Genomic DNA, 25,507 nt, shown 5'->3' with positions numbered 1-25,507 from the left:
TAGGATATATTGCTATTTTTCTGTATAAAGAGTTTCTGTTGTATCTGAAAAATAATCGATCATTTTTTTTTCTTTCTTGGGGCCCCTCATCCCAATATATTTATTTTTTTCTCATTAGTATACTTAATATTTCCTTCCCATATCCGAGAAATATTCGGACGCAACTTTATTATATTCAGGCTTCTATAGCTAATAGCCATTAGAATATAAAAAAAACAACCTTTTATCGAGGTTGTTTTGCTCAAAGTTTGATATTTTCTTTGTGAGTCTAATACTCAAATACTGGAAGAAAATCATAAAAAAATATTGCAAGGTTTTTCTTGTTTAGAAGAATAAAAATAAACTTGAACTAATTTTTTCATAAATATTCGAAAGATCAAGAGGCAAATAAATTTGGCCACAAAATAGTTTTCAAAGGTTCCATCAACACTGCCCATTTAAACACATATTTCAAAGCACTACTACTTCTAAGCCAAATCAAGTATTTGAGTATTTTATTATTGAAGTACAATAATAATTTGACTCATAATACAAACAATAATTTGACTCGTTAGAAACTTTCACGCTAAAAAATCAATTCATTCTGTAATTTAACAGTGATAACTATAAACTCGTGCAAAACATGTCATTATTGAAACACCACAGTGCGACTAATAATTTGGTATAATCATTATAATATACGAATATAATAATATATAATAATATAATATAATTCATGTGAATAATTCATGTGAATATAATTCATGTGAAGAATAAATTTCTGAAATTTAAAACTTTTGTGAGATCCCTTTCCGAAAAAAAAAATATTTAAAGTTTTAACAGAAATTTTTTAACATCCTTTTCAAGAACTTATTCATCAGTATTTAAATGTTACTTATTTTAATTTTTTTTATAAAACTGTGAAACATTTATTTTTAAAATTTTTTTCTCTATTTTTCTATTTTATACTTTTTTAAAACATCAATTTTAAAAATAAAACTACAAAATGATGTTGCCGCGAATGACCAAAATCAGGAGAATGTCGACTCTCACAGGTGAATTACGCGTCTGAAACCGGTTTGCAGTTGTTTACGTTCGTGTATCAAAGGGTTAACATTGTCATGCAATACGTTAAAAATAAATACAAATAGGAAGTATATAAAAAATCTCTTGAATTAAAACCCATTACATGGATGCTTAAATGTAAAAGTATTGCCTATAGAATCGCGCAAAACATGTCATTATTGAAACACTAAAGTGCATCTAATAACTTGATCTAATTATTAAAATATACTAATATAATATCTGATATAATCATTATTCTATATTTATCTAATTTATCTTCGAATTTACATTGTCTATCGTCTCATTTAACCCATTGATACAGTAAAGTAAACAAGTGCAAACAGTCGGTGTAAAAACACTAAAGCTGTATAGAGTATCACCTGATAATTAAGATTTTACATAGAATCTTAGAGTGCGTCGAATAATATGGCCACGGACTGTACTATGCTTGGCCTAGGTAACCCTTCTCTTTTTTTTGTCATCAAAAGATTTAAAATTATAGGAATTTTGTTAAGATACAGAGGAAGTTTCTACGTATCTAGCTAAAAAAATGCATATAAAACTATTTAAAAAAAAAGAACTGTAGTAAAAACATATAAGGAAGCATATGTATTTAATTTAAATAGCAAATTCTTACGGAAAAAAAAATATTTCCGAGTGAGATTAAAGTTTGAAAACGATTGTGTAATCCTATGTCTAGACAAGAATTTCAATCGCCTGACATCTAATTTAATAGTGAAAGTACTTGCCATTTTATAATGTTCCTAATGAAAATTTAGAAGTGATATTTTTCTTCAAACTCTTACGAAGTAAATTAATGTTTTTATTCTTTGGAACCTTTGTATTTTAAATCAATTTAAATTTATTAATTAACTTCAGAGTAACCATTCTTTAACACTGTAGTAATTAATATTTATAGTTCGGAGTGGTTTGGTAGTAAAAATATATTCCCACGAGTTTGAATTAACGGGCAACATCACAATTAAGTTTTCAAAAATGAAAAGAAAAATGCATTTTTCGGATGGTTAATTCTTTCAAGATTATTGTACAAAAATATTGCATTGAATACTGTAAAAATTTTAAAGTTACAGCATAATTAACGAGCACGCGTTGTGATACATTTTAACAAACGAATTGGTGCTTTCATGTGAATCGATTACTGAAATGGCTCACTAAAACCAAAAGACTTTAGTTAAAACTCTATCATTATAACTATTTTATTGAAATATTTTGTTTAAATTATGTAGGAAATTATCTTCTATATTATATAAAACGCTAATACGTACGTAGGTATCAATAAAACTGATGATATTTCTTTTCCCGCGCTGGCAACAGTTTTCATTTTTAATTGATTGGATTCGGCGCGCAAGAACACGTAGTGAGCAACCAGATACCAATAACCAGAGTGAGCATTATCAGGTTGTTCAATTCAGATTCATGCACTAAAAACATGACACTATTTAATTTAAACTCAATTAGGAATTAATTCATTAATTGAAGTGAGAATGCTTTAAAAGGCCGCTGTTGAATTGATATTTTTCTACTGGGAGCTACCTAAACGTCTAAAAAACGTTTAAGTGTTTGTATTGAATGCATTGAATTTTTTTATATTTCGCGTTTATTTATGCATTGAATTTTCACGCTTTAAAATGCAGAATATTAGTGAAGCAATATTTGATAATTTATTTTGCTAATATGTTTCTTATTTAGCTAATGTTTTGATTTTTTCACCATGTACAATCTAAATAGCTAATATACTTTTTTAAAAGCCAATAAGAACATTGGTAGAATTCTTCTACATAAGTACAATACTATGTCTTTGATGATAAAATACTATGTCTTTGATGATAATATCTAACGTCTTTGTGCTAGAACATTGTGTTCATTGGCGAGCGAGAGCAGCGAGCCATGGTTCACGGCGTGAACCACATAGGATTGCGTAGCAATTCTCGGGGGTTGGCGAGCGTTAGCGAGCAGGGGGCGGAGCCTCCTAGTTTTGTTTAAATTATGTAGGAAATTATATATAGGAATTATATTAATGGTACTTTTAAAATAAATAGTTAATAGTCAACTTATTTAGCTGTAATTTTTAATGAAGATTGCGAAGGTATATTAACAGTTTTTCAACAATTAGAAATACGTGTACAGTCCGTGGCCAAATTATTAGACCCACTATAAGATTCTATGTGAAATGTTAATTATCAGGTGACAGCTTTATTGCTTACACTCGGATGAAACCGGTTTACATTTGCTTAGGCTCCTGTATCAATGGGTTAACATCGTAACGCAATGCGTTAAAGATAAATACAAATAGGAAGTATATGAGAAATCTCTTGAATAAAAACCCATTACATGTATGATTAAATATAAAAGTGTCGCCTATAAACTCGTGCAAATCATGCCATTATTCAAACGCTACAGTGCGTCTCATAATTTGATAATTATTATAATATACTAATACATATAATACCTGATATAATAAATATTCTATATTAATATAATATATCGTCTCTTTTATCCAACTGTCAAATTTATATTATCTATGGTCTCATTTAACCCATTGATAGACTAACGTAAACAAGTGCAAACAGTGACGTATAAAACAATAATGCTGTAAAGAGTATCACCTGATAATTAAGATTTTACACAGAATAATATAGTGCGTCTAATAATTTGGTCAGGTACTGTACTATTGTGGGGTATTTCTATTTCAGCCGGCATCTCCTTCCGGGACACAATAAATCCCCGTCCGACAAAATTAAACTCGGTAACCTTTAAAGATTAATAATTCGTTCTTTTCCATTAATCGAAGAAATGTTCAAAAATAGTCTCGAAGAACAAAAAAAAATAAAATAAATAAAGCGTGTTCTGTTGTGGAGGGACCCACTGAAATACTGTTACCATTAAAAAAGGGGGGTCCTACTGAAATAGTGTCACGTGAAGAAATGTGTAACCTCTCCCGTGATGAGGCTGATCACGAACATTCCAGAGACATGAAAAACGTTCCAATATTTTAACAAGTCTATATTGATTTCTTCTAGTTAATCGATTTTTCTATCACTCTGCATTAAAGAAAATGCACTCCATTAATCTCTTGTTTATGGAGCAAAACTTATTAATTCAGTTTAAAAAATACATATACTTATGGAAAAGTATTTCTTAAATTTTTTGTTTTGTTTCTTATAGACGTAATATTCACAAAAAATCTTCAGTCAAAGGGGATTCTAATGGGTGGTAGATTGACAAGTTTATTCGTGAAACAGATTCTTCTTTTATTATTTTTTATTCCTTGACAGTTTTTTCAAAATATCTCTGAGTCAAATTAGATCTTTTTTTTTTCAATTTTAAATATTAAAATTTTTAAATCAAAATATGCTTACTTAAATTGCACTAAAAATCTGTAAATCTAACATCAAATGTTATTTTACTCTGCCTTTTAGTTGACCGGAATCACATATACATTCCTTGGCCAATTTATTAGACCCACTATAAGATTCTGTGAAACTATCAGGTGATACTATACAGCTTTACTGTTTTTACTCGGTGTTTTTATGCAAAATCATTTTTTGATCCGCTTGTAGTGTCTACCACTACAAAATTCCTATTCTACTTTGCTAGTATATAAGGCATATTAACTCTATGATGGGATACCTTTTCATAGATGAAAGTTGACACTGTCGATAACTACTATCCCCACATTGGTGACCCGGACGTGATGGAAAAACGCCTACCTTGGCAGCAACGCCCACTTCGATGAATGGTCCACATTGAACAGTTGCCACTGCGACATTATCCACTTGCTACTTGTGACTGCGACATTATCCACCGTTGCGGTGTTGCTACTCAGTCTCAATCACACATAGCGTCGTCCTGTATACACTCGACTGCTAACACAAGAGTGACCATGACCGTGAACTTAATACAGCTCTCACGATAAGCACTCAAAAAGTTCGGTGATTTTAATACAACTCTCCCGGCTTCTCGCAGATCAGCAATAAATCAACTGGTGGTATCCGTTCTTCAAATCCTATCTCATATAAAATTCTGGTGGGGGAGTACTGTAGTGTGTCTACCACTACTAAAATATAATTCCAATTCACTAGTATATAAGACATGTTAATCCGATTTTATGATGAGGTATTTTTTCGTAGATGAAGGTTGACATTGTCGATAAGTACTATCCCCACACGCTTAACCCTAGAGGACGGACGGGCATCATGTTTTGACCCCATACCTTCTGTAATTTCCGATTCCTAAAAAACTAGATACCTGCTCATCCCGTTTCAATTAGTAGCTGAGTTTTTCATTCTTATCTGCCTTTTGTGAATAACTCCAAGGTATTTCCGGCTTTTTCCTCCCCTAATAGACGTTTTATCAGTCACTGGGGTCATAGAATAGGTTTCTTCTACAAATTATTCTACTTTTCGTGGCTACCGAATACCGTGCGTTATTTTTCGTTTTCAATTAATTTAATTTCTACTTGTATGTTCATGAAAGTTTTGCTGTAATTAGTACAAGAATTGCTAGAAGGACTTGGTATGTCACCTATTAATGGCCAATGCCAGCGAATGTGCGGTAAAATGGCGACGAAGAACTTTCAAAAGTTTTTTTCGAAACTATCAAGGTTTTTTTTTGAAATTCTCAGCATACATTTAGATTGTTAAAAACAACTTATAAAAAAAATTTCGAAAAAAATTTTATTAAATTTAAAAAATTAAAATTTCGAATTTTTAATGTTTTTTTTTAATATTATTTCTCGCATCTAAAATTTTGTTAAAATGACAAAATTCTTTTAAAATATTACTTTATATTAGATAATATAAAAAAAAATTGTTGGGAGTACTTTTTGTATTATAGAAACAAATAACAGTAAAAAACCACCATTTTTGGAAAGAAATCATCATACCATTATAAAGTATGATGTATAAAAATAATACTATTTACTTAATTCAAAAAAACTTTTCCAACAAAATGTTAATAATATTCATAAATATATTTCATCATTTTCCCCCGGTTAATAGAATAAAATTTCATTTCGCTGGAGCAGTTTGAAATTTGTAAATTTGTCAAAAAAGACATTATGAGAAAAATGACTAATACTACTTTTTCATTGTAAATTTTACTTATTTACTCGCCATTCAAGAAATTTATTAATAGTAATTCAAGAAATTTAATCCAAAATATGAAAAGTAAAAAAAATGAAAAATTCTTGGCAAATTTTTGCTTTTTTGAAAGTCCCTTGTCACCTCAATCTCCGTTTGAATCATGAACCACAAGTTAAATGAAACACTATTTTACTTTTAAGATCAGTTGAATAAAAATCTTCTCGGAAGAAAGTTCTGCTCGAAAAATCGCAGACTACTTGAATTAACGATCTGTGTCCATTTTTTTTAAAGAACATAAAATTTCTGTGTGTAACAATTGTCTAATAAGATATGAAAAACAAAATATAAATATATATTCAATATATATTAACGCAATCGTATCGAGCGTAATATAATTTAAAATTAATTATCAGAGTACTAAATATTATGTTTTTTTAAATTTCGTAGCAAAATAAATTTTAAAAATCTTTAAACAGTTAAGGAATAAATATTTAACGTCTAAGACTCAAAAGTATTATATTTTTAATAAAAATTATAACGTTTTTAGCGCAGTATTAATTAATTTAATTAGGGGGCACTTCCATGACCCCCTAGCGTCTTAACGCTCGTTCAGGTAGGGTCGTGTTAAAAAAGAAATACGCAAAAAATAAAGCGCTAACATTTAAGACTATCAAACTTTTGACCATTTTCCTGATCAAATTTTAGGGACAATCTTTCCCAGATTGCAACACCCCTCATACTTTGAGGGGCATCATTATTCAACTAAAAAAGGGTATGTTGATTTAGCGAAAATATGTTTTGTGTCTGATTTCGTCCCGTAAAATATGCTCTGTACTAATTGGTTAGCATATTGATAAGGCCCTTAAATCATTCAGATCGAGTCTCTAAGTTCTTAGGCACGTGAAAATCTAATTAAATCAAAAGTCATTCAAAGTGTTCCATTTTAGAAATGCACTAAGTCTCTCACTACGAAGCGCTACTTCCATTACAAGGCCTGTATATTTTAGCTTTATTTCGCATTTTTATGTTGTTAGAATTAATTTTAAGAATACATCTGAGTGTACAGATAAGTACAGATGGAAGAATTACTTAATATATATAAAATGAGGAACAATTTATTGCTAAAAAAGATTTTATTACGTGATAACAACAATGACTTTTTTTTTAAATATTACAATAATTTAATATATATTTAAAAACACATGAGCTCATGTAAACAGTCTGGAAAGGTAAACACGTTTTAATGATTCTATTAGTTGGAAGTTGTTGAGAATTTGAGTAAATCACATAAAATATTTTCTATAAGGGATAAGATGGGATTTTATTGAAGGCAACATTACTCTTGTAAGAGAACACAGGGTGTTCGTAAAACACAGAATTTCTCTGTCTTGTAAAAAAATTTATTTTAATTATACATCCTATATTTTTGTAGATTTTGTCTAATATGTAGGTAGCTTGTACATATACTCTTTTTAAATATAATAAGCCTCTAAAGATAATGTGATTTTCCGGCACTCCACATTTTCCACCTCCATTGCCATGGTATCCATAAATCTTGCTTTTTCTCTACGATTCCCACTTCCTACTGAAACGTATTGAAAAAAGTATAATGAATCTGCTTTCTCCTGTACCCCAAAATTATGAAATCACTTCGAATTGTTTTCCCCGTTTAATAAAGAATTATTTTCAAAGTTTTCACTAAGTTTACCCGTGATATTGATCCCTAGAACCATAATAGGGTGCAAATTTGCTGCAACTTTCTTATGGTGCAAAATTTAACAATTATCTTTTGAGTTGAAACCAATTATAATTTTGAGTTACCAATAAATTATCTTTTGAGTTGTAGCCAATTATCCTTGCAATCTTTCTTAAGAAATACGTTATATCATATTAAGGTTTTGGCAAATTTAAACGGCATTATGGTTCAAAACGCAGTACAAATAAAAAGTCTAATAGTGTACCATTTATTGTTTGTGGACAATTTGGCATGTTAGAGATGACAAAATTTGTGATAATAATCCTAAAAATATATAATCATTGAACACCCTGTACATATATTTCGTGGCATTCTAACTTGGAAAATGCAACGCTTGCACGATTTAAATAACCACGGATCAATAATTTTTAAAGTTTCTTTTTCCCCAAGACTATAGTGTACAGTTCCTTTCCATATTATTAGACGCACTCTAAGATTCCATGTAAAATTATAATTATCAGGTGATACTCTATACAGCTGTATTGTTTATACTCGGATAAAACCGATTTGCATTTTTTTGCGCTCCCGTATCAATGGGTTAACATTGTAATGCAATACGTTACAAATAAATACTAATCTGAAGTATATAAAAAATCTCCTGAATTACATGTTTGGTTAAATATAAAATTATTGCATAAAATTCGTGCAAAACACGTTAAAACACTATAGTGCACTCTAATCATTTGGTCTGATTATTATAATATAATAATTATTCTATATGTATATAATATATCGTCTCATGCATCCTATCGTCCAATTTATATTATATATCGTATCATTTAACCCATTGATACACAAACGTAAACAAGTGCAAACAGTCGCTTAAAAACAATACAGCTGTATAGAGTATCACCTGATAATTAAGATTTTACATAGAATCTTAGAGTGCATCCAATCATTTGTCCAAGGACTGTATATTGTGCACAATTAAATACTAATCGACAGTATTTCTCAAGCAAAAGGATTGTTTTCAGATGCAAAATCATTATTACGTCTTCGGCTTTTTCTTTTCCATCCTGTTGAAAAACGGGAACCGATTTTCCAGAATGCCCGCTTGAAGCTCGCATTGCACAAGGCATAAATCACAGGATTGACAGTTGAGTTGAAATAACCCAGCCATATGGCTGCCGTGTGGACACCGGGGCCGAGGCATTTCTCGCACGCGGCAGTCACAACGAAAAGTATCATGTAAGGCAACCAACACAGTACAAATGCGCCGATGATGACGCCCAACTGCCTGGCAGCTTTTGTCTCTTGCCGGAGGCTGGCAACGCTGCGCCTCGAAGAAGGTCTCCTCAGAACACCTCTGGTAGCTCCGCAAAGAATACGAAAGCTGGAACTTCGACTGGGTGGGGCGTTGTTCTGTAGTTGGGGGACTTGCAAATGGATATCTTTTGCGCCGTTTGTTGGAGTTGTCAGTTGGATGCTAAAATAATAAAAAGAAAATAAGATGAGTCATTTTTTTTTCTTTTCCAAAAAACATAATAGTTTCAAAATAGAAACTGAAGTTGTTTCACTATTTAAGGTAAAACGTGTGATCAGAATCCAATTCCGTAGCAAAACACTGTAACTATAATACATTTTCAAAGTAAAACCTGTAGCCATTTTATAACTTTACAGAAATTTACAGTTTCAAGGTTGTTGTTGTTGGCTATTGTGACGCTTATCGTCACTTAATTCAGAATCACAATAAAACATTTAAAATAGATTTAACGTAAATTGCAAAATAATTGATTAGATTTAAAATACTGTGGAAACTTCCATTAATACATAGAACTTAAGCAAATACAAATAAACACTCCTGATTAAAGTTAAGAAATACGTGTCGAAAAGGGTTAATCACAAGTCTATAGTCCAAGTTTGATCTCTTATGTGACCTTTCCAGAATTTAGCAATAGTTCTATCGAGCAAAAAGTTTAGTATAAAAGATCCAAAAAAAGACAACAAAAAGAGCAGTAGTAGAGAGAGTAGAACCGAGTCATTAGAGGTTCACCAATTTCCACTATGAACCATTCATTCATCCACAGATCGGTCCCGCAGTGGACTGATCGTTAAGACACGGTTCCCAGCAGATCACCGAAGTCAAGTATCACTGGCTACGGTCAGTGTGCGGGTGGGTGACCCACTTGGTTCAGCCTGCGTAGGGACCAAGGGTGTGCGGTATGGGCCCTTGTTAAACTTTTCTACCGTAAAGTGCTCGACCTCGGGTGCAAGTCTTAGGGCTACCGAAGCGGGGGTGCCATCTCCTCTGCAGAGGATCAAAATTGTGATGGCATGTCTTCGGATCATCCTCAGGGATGTTTCCCAGACCGTCGCCACTGTGCAGATCTAGTGCGACGTAAATGAACAACAACAACAACAATCATCCAGATCGTAATTTCGACCTGAATCAGAGAACGTTATATATATATATATATATATATATATATATATATATATATATATATATATATATATATATATATATATATATATATATATATATATACTAGGAGGCTTCGCCCCCTGCTCGATGGCGCTCTCCAACCCCCGGAACTGCTTTCGCAGTTCATTTCGGATTGCTTCGCAATCCAATGCTCGCTTTGCTCGCTCATTGGATACGTTCTTAACGTCTAGCTTTTGTATACTTTTTTGAATGCTGAAGTTCCGAAATCTTTTCACTGTAGAAAATTCTAAACCTGTACATTTCAATATTAATTTAAAATTGCAAACAGTTCACATATTTTTCTCAATCACACTATTCTAAATTTCAGTTGTTGAGAAAAGTAACTGTTGTAAGTTTTGTTTTAAAGTCATTCCCACCAGAGGGCTAAAGCCATGTGTTGTAAAACAATATAAAATAGTAGTCTGCCACTAAACGCCGGATGTAAAGCATCGGCCTTGATGAAGATAATTATGTAATGTTAATTCTCTGAAGGGCGCCACTCTATTAATATGGAATTTGTAAAATAAATGTATATATTTTTGACTGTTGATGACGCCCATCATTCTGTGTTTTCATCCGTGTTCAGAAGCAGAACAACTATAAGTTTTTTATTTTATCACAAAAATATAAAATGTATAAAAAACAAAGAAAAGAGTAAGAAAATGAGTATAGTCATTGAAAAAGTTAAAATTATAATATAGTATTTGTCAGTTAAAATAAAACTTTTTGTTTAAGTCATTGCTAACAATTCAAATTTCTCCGAGGCAATTCTAGAGTATAAATTAAGGTAGTATTGCTAAGTTGAAACACAATATTTTTAGTTTTGATGTCGACAATACAATTCAATTTTTCACAAAAACGATTGTTTCCATTGTTAAATTCAATGTCAACAATTCAAATTTTTCTGAGGCAACTCTTTACCTCTAAATATTATTTTTTTATGTACACATTTCTAAATGTCAGTATTCAACCACAAAACAGCTTAAAGTTCTCAAATTTAGCATGAAGTTGAAAAATGTAATGAAAGTAATGAAATGTAATTGTAAATGTAATGAAAATAAAAACAATATTTTTTAACAATGAGTCAAGTTCTTCAAGAAGCAGTTGTAGAAGTAGGTTGTTAATTAAAAACTTTTTATAGAATTTCTTTAAAAACACAATTGTTAATTTGGGCATTTGGCGATACAACACTTATAGAATTGAAGGATTTGTTGCGTCAAGAGCTCAGGTATCATAACTTTGATCTAGTTGCGCTTCTATGTCATTTTGATTTATGTTGCTAAGTTAACTTTCAAAAAATTCTATGGCTGGCAGCAGCATTTTTATTTTTTAAGCTGTTTCTTTTAGAATTCGTTATTTTTTTAGCGAAAAGTTTTTTAACCTAACAGAATTCTTTGCCAACTGTTTTCTCTATAAATGAAGAAAGTAAAGTAAATATTTAAGTGTTGTGAAAAGAATCTTATTTAGTTGTACAAAGTACTTCAGCCAAAATTTGGGAGCCACGTAAGAGAATTATATATATATATATATATATATATATATATATATATATATATATATATATATATATATATATATATATACACACAGTCCAGTCACATTAATGTGACCATTACCTACTTTCGACGTCAACGTGAAATAACCAATCACAGAAGGCAGGTGGCAGCACATTACAGTGGATTGTATATATAGGATATCCTAAGGCATCTGAAAGCATTTCAATCGTTGGCGTAATGCAGAAACATAGCGATTTATCCGACGTCCAAAAGGGCATGATTATTGGCTTTCGGGTCAAGGGTGGAAGTATTTCGGAAACGGCTGATTTTGTGAACTATTCGCGTGCCGCCTTGATAAAAGTATACCGTGCATGGCAAAATGTCACTATACAAGACAAGCGGCGTGGCACATGTGGTGTACCACGGGCCATAGATGACAGTGGCGAACGAAGGCTACAGAGATGCGTTCAGGTGAATAGACTTGCAACTGTTGAGCAACTGACCACCCAGATGAATAAAGGGGCTACCAAGAGTGTATCCGCAACCACTGTTCAGCGAACGTTGCTGCGCATGGGCCTCCGCAGCAGACGCCTGGTTAATGCACCTATGCTGACTGCTGTTCATCGGCGACGAATGCTGGAATTTGCACGCCAGTACTGCAACTGGACGACCACAGAGTGGCAACAGGTGGCTTTTTCTGATGAATCACGTTTTATGCTCCATCGCACAGATGGACGTTGGCTTATACGGCGTGAAACGTCTGAAAGCAAACATCCTGCAACAATTGCAGGAAGGCTGCAGGCTGGAGGAGAGAGCATTATGGTTTGGGGAATGTTTTCCTGGTATTCACTGGGTGCACTCATCATTGTGGAAGGCACGATGAATCAGCACAAGTACGCATCTGTCCTTGCGGACCATGTCCTCCCCTACATGCGAATGATTTTTCCTCAGAATGATGGCATCTACCAGCAGGACAATGCGAGGTGTCATACAGCTCGCAGTGTATGTGCGTGGTTCGAAGAGCACCAGGATAAATTTACCGTACTCCCCTGGCCAGCAAACTCACCGGATTTAAACCCAGTCGAGAATCTGTGGGACCACCTCGATCGGGTTGTTCGCGCCATGGATCCTCAACCGCGTAATCTAGCGCAGCTGGCCACGGCACTGGAGTCGGCATGGCTCAATATCCTAGTGAACACCTTCAGAAACCTATTCGACTCTCTTCCTGCACGTCTCGCAGCGGTTCGCTCTGCCAAAGGTGGTTATTCTGGATTTTGACAGGTGGTCACATTAATGTGACTGGACTGTATATGTATATATAATATAAAAATCTACTCTTAAGTGACATAGTTTTTTAATTTTTGATTTTATTTTAATCTTCGAAATTAGTTTCAATTAGGGTAAATACGAATAGCGACATCTTAAAATCCAAATAACTACAGTTAACAGCTTATACTATGCTAAAAACAACTTATACTATGCTAAAACAAACTTATACTGCAATGCTGTATCAGTTGCATTTACAAGTACCCGACTATTCTAATATTTAACTGTAAGTCATAGATGCTACTCATATTTGAAGCTACAGTAGCAGTTTCATTTTTCAAGAAAAGAGTTCTATAGATGTAGCTTCTGAATACAATTTATTTATTATTGTTCTTTTGTTCTTTTTTATTTCTCTCTTCTTTTGGACTGAACAAACAAATCTATCTATATGCACTCATAAATTCGAAAAAAGGAAACAATTTTCACTGAACTCTACATATGAAATCTCTATATAATGGTGATTTCGTCTCATTTCGCATCTTATATAGGCAAGATTAATTTCTTCCTGAAATAATGATTTCTGAATTAAGAAGTGTGAAGGGATACATTTTAATTGGAACAGTATAATATTCTTAATTTACAGTACACTAAAAGTACTATTATTAAATAAATAGGAAGATTGTTTTTACAAAAAAAAAGAATAAATCTTTCTTTTAGATCCATTAATTGCACTTATTAATCCACTCACGCGCGGAATGAGTTTTCTTTCCTCGCAAAGATCCATCCTAACACATTAATGGGAAATTATGTCCTTTCCCCCAAATAGCAGTTCTTTCAGATGCAATATAGTGAGGAAGGTGTTATCCGTGTAAATAGATAAGTATCTCGTGTAATGAGACGCCGGTTAATTGAATCCCTTAAAGGATTGAGTGATAGCCTCTTTTCGGCCTGTCAGCACCTCGGAATCCCAAGCAGGCCATTATTAATTCCTTCACCGTCGGAGCACTGCAAATAGCTGATTTGTCTTATATAAGCTTTAATGAATACCGAGACATTCGAATAACTCTTCATTTTTAATTAAATATCAAAGGACGCTATTTACGTTCCGATTGAGTTTAATTTGTATAAAAGAGAAGCGATTGTCATTTGATTTTTCTAGTCAGGCAGTGATACTGAAAGAAGTACATTTTGTGCATTTTACTACTATTCACCTTTTTTATACTAAGGGGACCGGAAAGTAATATCGTCTCGGTCCATTAAATATTCGTTAGTCTGGAAAACAAATGCACTTTTTTCTATTAATTTCCGTTCATTTTCTATCCATTTTCATTCGTTTTCTATCCATTTCCATTCATTTTCGATCCATTTTCATTCATTTTCGACCCATTCCCATTCATTTTCTATCCATTTTCATTCATTTTCGACCCATTTCCATTCGTTTTCGATCCATTTCCATTCATTTTCGATCCATTTCCATTCATTTACGATCCATTTCCATTCATTTACGATCCATTTTCATTCATTTTCGATCCATTTTCATTCATTTTCTATCCGGCATTGAAAGGTTGTTGCTAACGCGGTTGAATACATTATAGATTAAAAAGTTATTGTGAATGATTTATTGTGAATGAGCAAAATTGGTGGTTGTTGACAATCACATAGTCGCTTTGGTAAATGCTCGAAATATATACGGGGTCAATTTAAGTACCACTGTCCGGTATACATTTGCCCGGTATACCCTACACTGATGTTTTTTTAAAGTTAAGTGCCACTGCCCGGTTTGCATTTAATCTGCACTCCGAACACTGATGTTTCTCTTAATCTATCCTCAGCAGATATTAATATATCGAATAAATATAATAATATCAATGAATAAATTAATATTAAATCTGATATAACAATTATTTTGGACATTCACCAAAGCGACTATCTGATTGTTGACATTCACCGGCGAATGTCGACATTCTCCTGATTTAGGTCAGTTACGGTAACATATCTATCCTCCGATAGAGCTGGGTTGTCTCAGCCTTTCATCCCTTTAGTGGGTCCATAAAATCAGTACCAAAAGTATCCTTCAGGACTAAACACAAAGGGTTTCGCGTTCTGTTGACCTTCTAACTCTTGCACCACAGAGACAAAAGTCAAGAGAACAGCAGGTGTTGGTCCTCGATTTGGCTGTCACCTCACTGAATTTAGTTTAGTTTAGTTAATATATAAAATTATACAGATTCAACCTCGCACATTTTATTTTAATCGAAATTAACGTACCCAAAAATGCTTGATCAATTTCTCTGCAAATGACAGCTTAAATCCTGACGGTTTCTTCTACGATTATTACTAGGGATTGAAAGTCTCGCTTTAATTTATTACAACGTTAATAAATCATTATTTCAAAAGTCTTCTGGTATCTTAGATTCTATTTTATAACCGTCGTTGAACAGCAGACCCAATTTTTGGGTTTACGACAACTGATGTTCATTTCCAAAGCCTTGTCATCTTGAACCCAATCCAGAAGACAAGGGAACTACTGGATCAAGTATTGGGAGAAATTGGTCTTCGCGGAGGACTTCCTGATGGAACTAATCCGCATTTGCGTTACATGGAGAGGAAGACCACGAGAACCTCCTACGGTTGGCCTTACGGCAAGGGAACTCTAACCCATGGTCCGTTTACCACTGAGAATATTTCAAGCCAGCACTGTGATCGGTGCAAACCGGATGTGGAATTCGTGTCGTCCAGCCATCGCCGGGATCGAACCCGGTTCACCTCATTGAAAGACGAACTCTCTATCCCCCTAGCCATCGCGGCTCTGGCATCTTAGATTGGCTAAAGTTAAGAAGCTTGAAAAACCGTCTTTGTGATATAAATTTATTTATTTGTTTTTTTCTTCCTGACTAGAGAATTCCGCCTATGCTCGTTTGTGCCTAATCCCGACTCAATACCTCAGCTTTTAAGATTTATTTAAATATATTAGGAAATTCCCGTAAGAGCCTTTCTACCTTCTTAGCACAGGAGAATTAGGCTAAAAATAATTGTTGCCTGGAACTATTTCCCACAAAGACTGGGCTTGAATTTTTTATCTTATTGCTTGCATCGTTTTGAGATACTAAAAGCTTAGAAAAATTTAACCTAGAGCCCCTGAATTAGACATTCCTATTATAGTAGCCTTAATTTAACCTTGCAAAATGCATTTTAGGTGGTGTTTTTTTTTCTAAAAATGGCCAACATATTTAGAAAAACAATGCAAACTTAAAAAAAAGAATTAATAACTAAAATCTGCAATTTTATGCTGGAAAATATATAACGGTTTTTTGAAGTAAAATGTTTCCGTGTATGAGTAGGCGGCAAACTGTATAAGTGGTCAAAACGTGTTCTATTGAACTTAAATAGGTGAAAAATTTTGAAAAATTGTTCAAAGAATTTAAAAATGTCAAATACTTGCATACAGTCCCTAGTCAAATGATTAGACGCACTCTAAGATTCTATGTAAAATCTTAATTATCAGGTGATACTCTATACAGCTTTATTGTTTTTACACAGACTGTTTGCACTTGTTTACGTTCCTGTATTAATTTGTTAACATAGTAATGGAATACGTTAAAAATAAATACAAATAGGAAGTATAAAAAAAATCTAAATAAAAGCCTATTACATGTATGTTTAAGAATGAAAGTATTGCTTATAAACTAGTGTAAAGCATGCCATTATTAATTAACACTACAGCATGCTAATAATTTGTTCTAATAATTATAATATACTAATATAATACCAGATATAATAAATATTATATAGTTATATAATATATCGTCTGCTTTATCCAATCGTCGAATATATATTATATATCATCTCATTTAACCCATTGATACACTAACGTAAACAAGTGCAAACAGTCACATAAAAACAATAAAGCTGTATAGAGTATCACCTGATAATTAAGATTTTACGTAGAATCTTAGAGTGGGTCTATTAATTTGGTGGGACTGTGCAAAATAAAAGTATTTACTTTGATAAACTTTTACATTACATAAAAAAAATTAATGAAAGGAAGAAACACAAACTTGTAAGTTGAGTACGCCGAATCTAATTTGAAATTTAAACAGAGCAAAGTATAAAATTGCACAGTATAAAAAAAAGGAAAATATTTCTACCACCAATATCTTTTGCTAATCTGAATAACACTGCGGAAAAATTAACATCAAAACTAACATGATTTAACTCAGAAATCTGTGTTCGCATCATGAAAATTTTCATATCAGTATGTTTCTCATTTTTTTTAATGAGCAAATTTAACATTTTTTTCATTTATTAGTTTCGCCAAGAGGTTTCCCTCTCATGCTGGAGTTTTTAGTGCCTAGTTACGACAAAAATTTCCAGTTAGATAGACGAGTTAATTATTTCCTATTATTATTTTCAATTTAATTTATGAAGTTCTTTGTAATCGTTTGGCTACCTGTTTTATTTAGTTCGATTAAATGTTAATTCTTTAAGGATGTTTTGGATGACAAAAGTGTATTTTGTAAAGTAAACTAAGATTAATTTTAAATATTTTAATTTCTCACAATTGTTTTTTGTTCGTATATTTATCTCAATGTTAAGCTTATTAGCATGCACTATTAATTCCTTTTAAACTAATGGAAGAATAAATACGGAAAAGTGTTCGGCAAGTCGATTTTTTTCCTTCGTCTGTTTACAATAGATTTTATTGTAATAATATAAATATGAATATGGATAAATATACGAAGGGGAAAAAAGCAGTTTGTACGTATAATAGAACTAAATTTAAAAAAACAATTGGGTATAATATGAAAAAAACACAACTACTTCGATTTAGTAGGAACAACATATGACGCAATGCTAAACGAATGGAATTTAGTTGTTGTTTATTTAGTTATTGTTATTAGTAGTTGTTGTTATTTGTTTTAGTTGTTGTTGTTTATTTAATTGTATTTAGTTTCAATTACTTTTGTTTATAATGCAATAAAATCTGGCGAGCAGCTATTTAAACGATCGAACACTTCGTTTGTTTATTTGTGGCTTGAAGTTAGGCTCGCAGAAAATGCCGTTCATGGGTTAAATTTAGTAGGAACAACACAACCTGTGACGTAGGCTATATTATACCCAATTGGAGTTGATAAAAAATATGACTCAGAATTATATTGTTAAATTTTCTTGATTTAAAAATTATAAACTGGCCATTACGTTAAATAACATGCTAAAAAACACTTGTTGTTTAATATACTAAAAATAGTTAAAATAAAATAATAAATGTCAGCAATGAGAAAATAAGAGCCCCAGTAGAGAGAAAAAAAACTTAATTCTATTTAAAAAAAGGGATGCAAATAACACAAAATTACGTTGACGAAGATCAGCTATTAAAGAAACTTGGTCAGAAAGCTTAAAAACTTTCTATATGAATGAATAATCATTAATGTAGACATTTTAATTATAATGCTAAAAAAACTTAAAAGAAAGCAAACTACATGGTTATGTTATCTTACATTTAAAAAAGTAAATTATGATTTTTTTTAAAATTTCGGGAAATAAGTAAATTTTCTCCAAACAAGAAAAAAAACCAAAATCATGAATTTAAAACCTTTTAAAATGCCTCGAAAATTAGAAAACGATACAAGATATTTTTTGTAATAATAGTACGCTGCTGTAAAAATTTAAAGTATTACTGCGATTAGTTTTCCTATAATATTAAAAAATATAATAATCCCTAAGCTTTTAATTTGATTTCTTAGGGATATTTTTTAAAAATTTCTAAGCACACTCATTAAGGACTATCATATGGAAACAGCCCGTAGTTTTTATCCTTTTGTAACTAAATATTTTATTAAAAATCTAAAGCCAGCATTAAATTAGTTGTTTGCATCTAATTATTTTCGTCTTTGATCTTATTGGTGTCTGAGGAAAGTTTACTTTAATAATTTTACTCATTTTTGTGGTTTCGTGTGCAATTGTTACAGACGCATAAACAAGTATAGTTCGTTCATCAGGAGTTGGTACTTGGCTCCACCACCTGGAACGAAGAGTTCATTTCAGCGCAGGAGTAAGAGGAGAAACATCTCCGCGTTCGAAATTGAGACAACCCTTAATGCGCGCCAAACGCATATGGTGAATACTTTTTCAGCCACATACTTTATCATCTGCTGTTTTACCTTTCGTTACTCTAGCTTATTACATATATTTTAAATTTAAAAAAATGCTGTTTTCCCAGCAAAATGTCTCATAAAGGACGAACTATTCACTCAAAAGAGAGAAATATCATAAAAAATGGAGCGAAATATTATCAAATTTATGAAACATTTAATGTTAATAAAAATGCATATAAAGTTTGAGAAATAAATATTTTGGTCATACGATCGCCAAATAGCAACCTTGTTAAGGATTTTTCACATTCTTCTTCCAAATATAGCGAAATAGTGTCGTCGGATACCACGTGATGAAGGTGGAGCCAAGTGCCAACTCCTGGTGAACGAACTATACGTGGTATTTTAACATGATTTTTAAATCACTTTCTTGAGTAAATCTTACTTACCCAGAGTTTTTACATTTTCTTGACACTCTGATCTTTTTCACTTTTGTTCCATTTTCTTGACTTCCACTCGAAGAATCTTCCTCTGATGGAGTCTTCTGCATCATCTGTAAAAAATGTATTGGGTGTCAATATTTTTTATAATTATAGTCATTACATGAAGTCATATGAAGCTTTATTAAATCTAGGTTTCTTTCTAGAAAAAAACAAAGTTCTTAATCTACAAAACTCTTGTCCGGCCAGTCTTGACGTACGCTTCTGAAGCTTGGACATTGACAGAACAGGAGGAAAATTGTATCGCGCTATTTAAGAGAAAGATTTTTCGGAGTATACTTGGTGGTGTAAATGAAACCAACAACCGAGATTTAACTTTGAACTGTACAAGATTTATAAGCAACCCGATATTATTAAATACATAAAAATATACGGAATGAATTGGAGGGCCCACGTGATCGAATGAGTGATCGTGATTCAAACTGGAACAAGAAAGCGTGGAAGGCCGCGGTTGAGATGAGCTGACTAGGTGGAGTCTTATTTTCTTGCAATTAAATTAAAATAATTGGAGATCAAAGATAAATCGGAAGTCACTATGGAGAAATCTTCAGAGGAAGGCATTGGCTCATATTGGGCTGTCTGGCCAACTATGATGATGAGGAGTCATTACATAAAAGTAATAATTGACATTCAAAAGATAACTTCAAACATCTATATACAAATCAATTTTAGTCTAGAACATGCAGAATTCAAAAATTGAAGAGAATGGATTTTCGTCATCTCAAGATGTTTTCATTGATGATACTGTAGACGCAAAGTGAGGGAGATACTGTAGACTCAAGGGGGAAAACTGTAGAATCAAAGTGAGTGAACGTGACTATTCAGCAAGAAAAAAGAGGATTCAAAAAGGTAGACTTGGTGACGATGCATGGAAGCACGTCAGAATAATGGGCAAGAGAGGTAAAAGCAACTTCAGGGAGAACCCTGGTTGATGTAAGCAGGGCGCTTCACACGCAATGTAGCAACCTCATCAAGATCCAAAGATTCCCTCCCCCCAAGCAGAAGGCCGCAAAGAATTTAGTGAATCCTTAAATTACGACGACTAATTCTTAATCCAATCCAGAAGATGAGGGAACTCCTGGATCAAGTATTGGGAGAAATTTGCCTTAGTGGCCGACTTTTGATGGATCTAACCAGCATTTGTGTTACATGGAGAGGAAGACCACGAGAATCTCCTTTGACGTCAAAGGCACTCTAACCCATGATTCATTTACCACTGAAGATATTTCACGTCAGCACTGTGGCTGGTGCAAACCGTTCGAATTCGTATCGTTCCACCATCGCTGGGATTCGAACCCGGTTCACCTCATTGGAAATCGAACGCTCTATCCCCTAAGCCATCACGGCTCGTGTAGGAGATGCTATCTGATTATCGTATCTTTAGAAGTTTCCAAAACTTTTCAAGCATTAAAATTTCAGTTAATAATGACGTCTCGTCACAGTGTTGAGATTTTCACTGGTAAAGACCCGTAAAGTTCTACGAGCACGTGATCATGAAGTTATCCGAAAGATGAGAAAAGTTTATCAAACAAAATAGTTCTCTTGGGTTTTTTTTTTGGGGGGGGGGGTTTACTTCGTTGCAAGAAATTAAAATAACTTTCATGCAAACCCAATACTACACCCAACAATACCAGATCATTGCAAAACAAATTAGTCTGAATTTCTACAATAGTAGAAACAAAAATCTTTTTCTGGATTTTTAAATTATTTCATTGTTTATAATCTTTGAATATATGATTGAAAATTTATTAAATTTAGCAAGAGTATGAAACTGTGTATTGAAAAATTTAAATTTTATCTTTGGTAAGTGGACTACTCCTAAAAAAACTAAAAAAAAAAAAGAGCAATCGAAACGAAGAATATTTAGGATGATCTTAAGTAGGTTTCGTATATATTATCGTTTAACCGCTTCTCTGATTATCCCGAATTAACTCGGGTGCGTATATATTGCAAATATTTATCATCCCGAGTAAACTCGTGCTTAGCAGAATGGGTCGGTGCATTTTGTTTTATCACTTTCTAACTCGAGCGGAAGCAAAAAACATTATCTGATGTGATTGGAAGTTTGCCAAGTTTTATTTTAGAGTTTTGGTGTTGGACTGCACACGTGTTTTGCGCGATTGTATATACGATGGTTTCTGAATTTACATAGCAATAAGAGTTTTACAAATCTCACGTATTCCTTCACTGACGTTTGAAAAGTGTCACTTTGTGTTGTCCCTTGTTGTAAGAACTATCATACAAAAACTCATATTTAACATTTTTCGTTTGCCCGAGATAACTTGGGATAGTAAACTGCTTTTAAAGTAAATGTTTCTTACACATAAAAAAAAATTCAAATTTCAACTTAAAACTTTTACATAATATTTTGTTTTGGTTCCGTGTATTATTAATGAAATAAAGAAAAATATGTAGATATCTCTGTAGAGATCTTTCTCCAAAATAATTGGCAATGGAAGTGGTTAATTTATTTTCTTATCACTTCTCACCAGTTTGAGAATTTTTAAATAGTCTAAAAGCTTGAAAATTATTCAGATAAATTGCTTTTTCACGAAATTGAAAAACGCGACAAGAAGTTTAATAATAAAAAAAAAAAACAAATTTTGCTATTTATTTATACATTAGTTTGAAATTTACTAACACGAAGCTTTCAAGTTCCCATTATATGAATGGCAAATTTAAATTCATGGTATATTTCGGTTTTAAAATTGAAAAGTCCCACTTTAAGATTACTTTTTTACTACCTGGAATTAATAGAGTGCAACATAAAGTGTTTTATGACTTTTTTAAATAATGATAAGCAGAAATTTAAATATGACAGACCATTTCCAAATTATTAGACGCACTCTAAGATTCTATGCAAAATCCTAGTTATCAGGTGATACTGATAATAAGGATTTATTGTTTTTACTCGACTGAAACCGGTTCGCACTAGTTCACGTTCGTGTATCATGTGGTTAAATTCGACGATATCTAATATAAATTCGACGATTGGATACATTAGACGATATACTACATAAATATCGAACATTTATTAAACCAGGTATTATATTTGTCTATCATAATTACTAGACCAAATAATTACACACACTGTAGTGTTTTAATAATGACACGATTTGTACGAGTTTATAGACAATACTTTTATATTTAAACATACATGTCATGGGTTTTTATTCAGGAGATTTTTATATATATTTCCATTTGTATTTATTTTTAACGTATTGCATGACAATGTTAACCCATTGATAGACGAACATGAGCAAATGCAAACCAGTTTCTGTCACCTAAAAACAATAAAGCTGTATGGTATCACCTCATAACTAAGATTTTGCAGAGAATTTTACAGTGCGTCGAATAAATTGGCCGGGGACAATATGAAAAAACACACAATATACAAAAAAACAAACATTGATGGCCAAAGGATAAGATATAAATTCTAGAAAATTTTGCTTATTTTTGGATGAAAATATATTTTGCTTGCCATTTTATACTCCCCGTAACTTTTATTTTACAAATAAACTTTTAATTACAGTATTTAAAAACAGATAAAATCCTTGATGATCATTAATTATGTAATAACTATTAGCAACATAATAGTCTGTGTGCATATTTGAACAAGAGTAATGATGCACATCGTCCCATTAGACTCAACAGCAGAATTTAACATGGACGAACATTATCCTTCGACCCACCAAATTCTAACGGGATCATAAAAGAAGGTTGCTTATTCTCTTTAAGAGAATGATGAATGGTGTGTTAGGAAATCATTAAATCACCTCTTCTGATTAAACTCCATTTCAGCCATCCTATATTTAAAATGCTGGTTACTCTTTAATCATAGTTCATCACGATTATTAATTATGTGCATCGTTTGAATTGATTTTCTGGAATTTTATGATTACTCCCATAGTACTTGTCTTTTTTCATGGCATCGAACGAAAAAAAAAATTCTGCATGTAGAAAAAGCTGCATCTGCTCAGTTGCTACAGTTGACTGGAAAAGCTGTATACAGACTCTGACCATATTACTAGACGCACTCTAAGATTCTATGTAAAATCTTAATTATCAGGTGATACTCTATACAGCTTTATTGTTTTTACGCGTCTGTTTGCACTTGTTTACGTTTTCGTGTATCAATGGGTTAACATTGTCATGCAGTAGGTTAAAAATAAATACAAATAGGAAGTGTATAAAAAATCTCCTGTATAAAAACCCATTACACGTATGTTTAAATATAAAAGTATTCCAGATAAACTCGTGCAAATCATGTCATTATTAAAATTGGTCTAATTATTATAATATGCTAATAGAATACTTGATATAATAAATATTCTATATTTATATAATAGATCATCTAATGTATCCTATCGTCAAATTTATATCATCTATCATCTCATTTAACCCATTGATACACTAACGTAAACAAGTGCAAACAGTCACATAAAAAACAATAAAGCTGTATAGAGTATCACCTGATAATTAAGATTTTACACAGAATCTTAGAGTGCGTCTAATATTTTGGACAGGGACTGTAGAGTAAAAGTCAAAATGGTTAAGTGTTGTTTTGAACTACAACTTTTTTTTGTATTAAGTGCTATTTTGCTTTAACAATCTGACACACGAAACTGTATATTACGAAAAGCAAGAAAAAAATGTACTGCAGGCTACAATATGATAACAGAAATTAATTTCAAGAATTAATTTTAAGTTGGTGGATAGAGGCATAAAATTCAGCATTCTATAAATTGCTAGTAATTGCACAGAAAGTTTAAAACTGTCCTGCAAAATATAAAATAATGACTACTTCGCACAATGCCTAGACATTCTATTGAGTGAGTAACGACAAACCTTCAGGCACTTTCTGCAATGACTAAGCTAAGAATATAATAATCTTAATTTTCATGCTTTGCCTGAAGAGCATTTGTCTTTCTATAATATGTCTAGGCATTCTATACAATGACAGAACAAAGTATTTCATAATTCTCATATTTTATACTCTGCTTCAAAGCACCACTCCATTTATACATTACTGCGCATTTTATAGATTATCAGCATTTCATACAATGAAGGTAACAGATACAACTTATTTCAGAAACAGTAAAAGCTTATTTAGAACGCTGTGGAATCTCAATTAATTATTTTTAGAACTCTGTAAAGTACAGCATTTAGGCTGATTTCCAAAGTTTTATTTTTCTTTTTCTGAGCTTTAATAATAGTATAGACGTAAAAAAAATAATAATAACGACAGTCTTGATTTTCATTACAGATTTAATAGACGGTGTTCCTTTATCTCAATATTTAAAAATAATAATAATTATAACAAAAGTTTTATCTTCAATTTTTTCTGCTCCATCAGTTTTAGTTTTACTTTTTATTAAAGACTTTATTTTTACATATTGAAATCTAGAACAGTTTAGTTATTTCGAAACTAATTACGTAATCAGTGGCGTATATATATATATATATATATATATATATATATATATATATATATATATATATATATATACAGGGTGTCTCAGTTAAGCGTTTCAGAACTTTTAAGAGGGGTAGGGGGCATCCTGACGACTCGAAATCATATAGCAATGTGGGGTCGGAAATGCTTTCCTGAAGCGGTGACGTACGCAGAAGCACCATAAAGAAAAGAGACCGTAAGTGAAAAATCGCTATAATAATACATTGAAAAAATTATATGGCCTCCTCGGTCACCCGACCTATCATGTTTTGACTTCTGGAGTCATATGAAAACACTGGTTTATGACACCCCTCTTGATAATGCTGGTTGCAAGAATCGCAGTAGCTGCCTGCGAGATATGCCTGGAG

General features: G+C 32.2%; 1 protein-coding gene across 6 annotated transcripts in view; it reads right to left on the bottom strand.

The window, feature by feature from the left end:
• Positions 1 to 7,271: 7,271 nt before the first annotated feature.
• Positions 7,272 to 25,507, bottom strand: part of LOC107453173 (histamine H1 receptor) — a 434,537-nt gene continuing 416,301 nt past the window's right edge. For all 6 annotated transcript variants that reach the window (XM_087153199.1, XM_087153196.1, XM_043047828.3 and 3 more), the window contains 2 exons: positions 19,634 to 19,737; positions 7,272 to 9,331 (listed from right to left, as the gene is read on the bottom strand). In XM_087153199.1, the coding sequence (XP_087009325.1) occupies positions 8,857 to 9,331; positions 19,634 to 19,737 (579 nt within the window). In that variant the 3' untranslated portion in view covers positions 7,272 to 8,856. The remainder of the gene's footprint in view (positions 9,332 to 19,633; positions 19,738 to 25,507) is intronic.

This window comes from Parasteatoda tepidariorum, chromosome 10 (genome assembly GCF_982258835.1).
Source record: "Parasteatoda tepidariorum strain Cologne lab strain chromosome 10, Ptep-v5.0, whole genome shotgun sequence".
In the NCBI taxonomy this organism is placed as follows: domain Eukaryota; kingdom Metazoa; phylum Arthropoda; class Arachnida; order Araneae; family Theridiidae; genus Parasteatoda; species Parasteatoda tepidariorum.
Note: the sequence above shows the minus strand (reverse complement) of the source record. Positions and strands in the feature narration are given on the sequence as shown.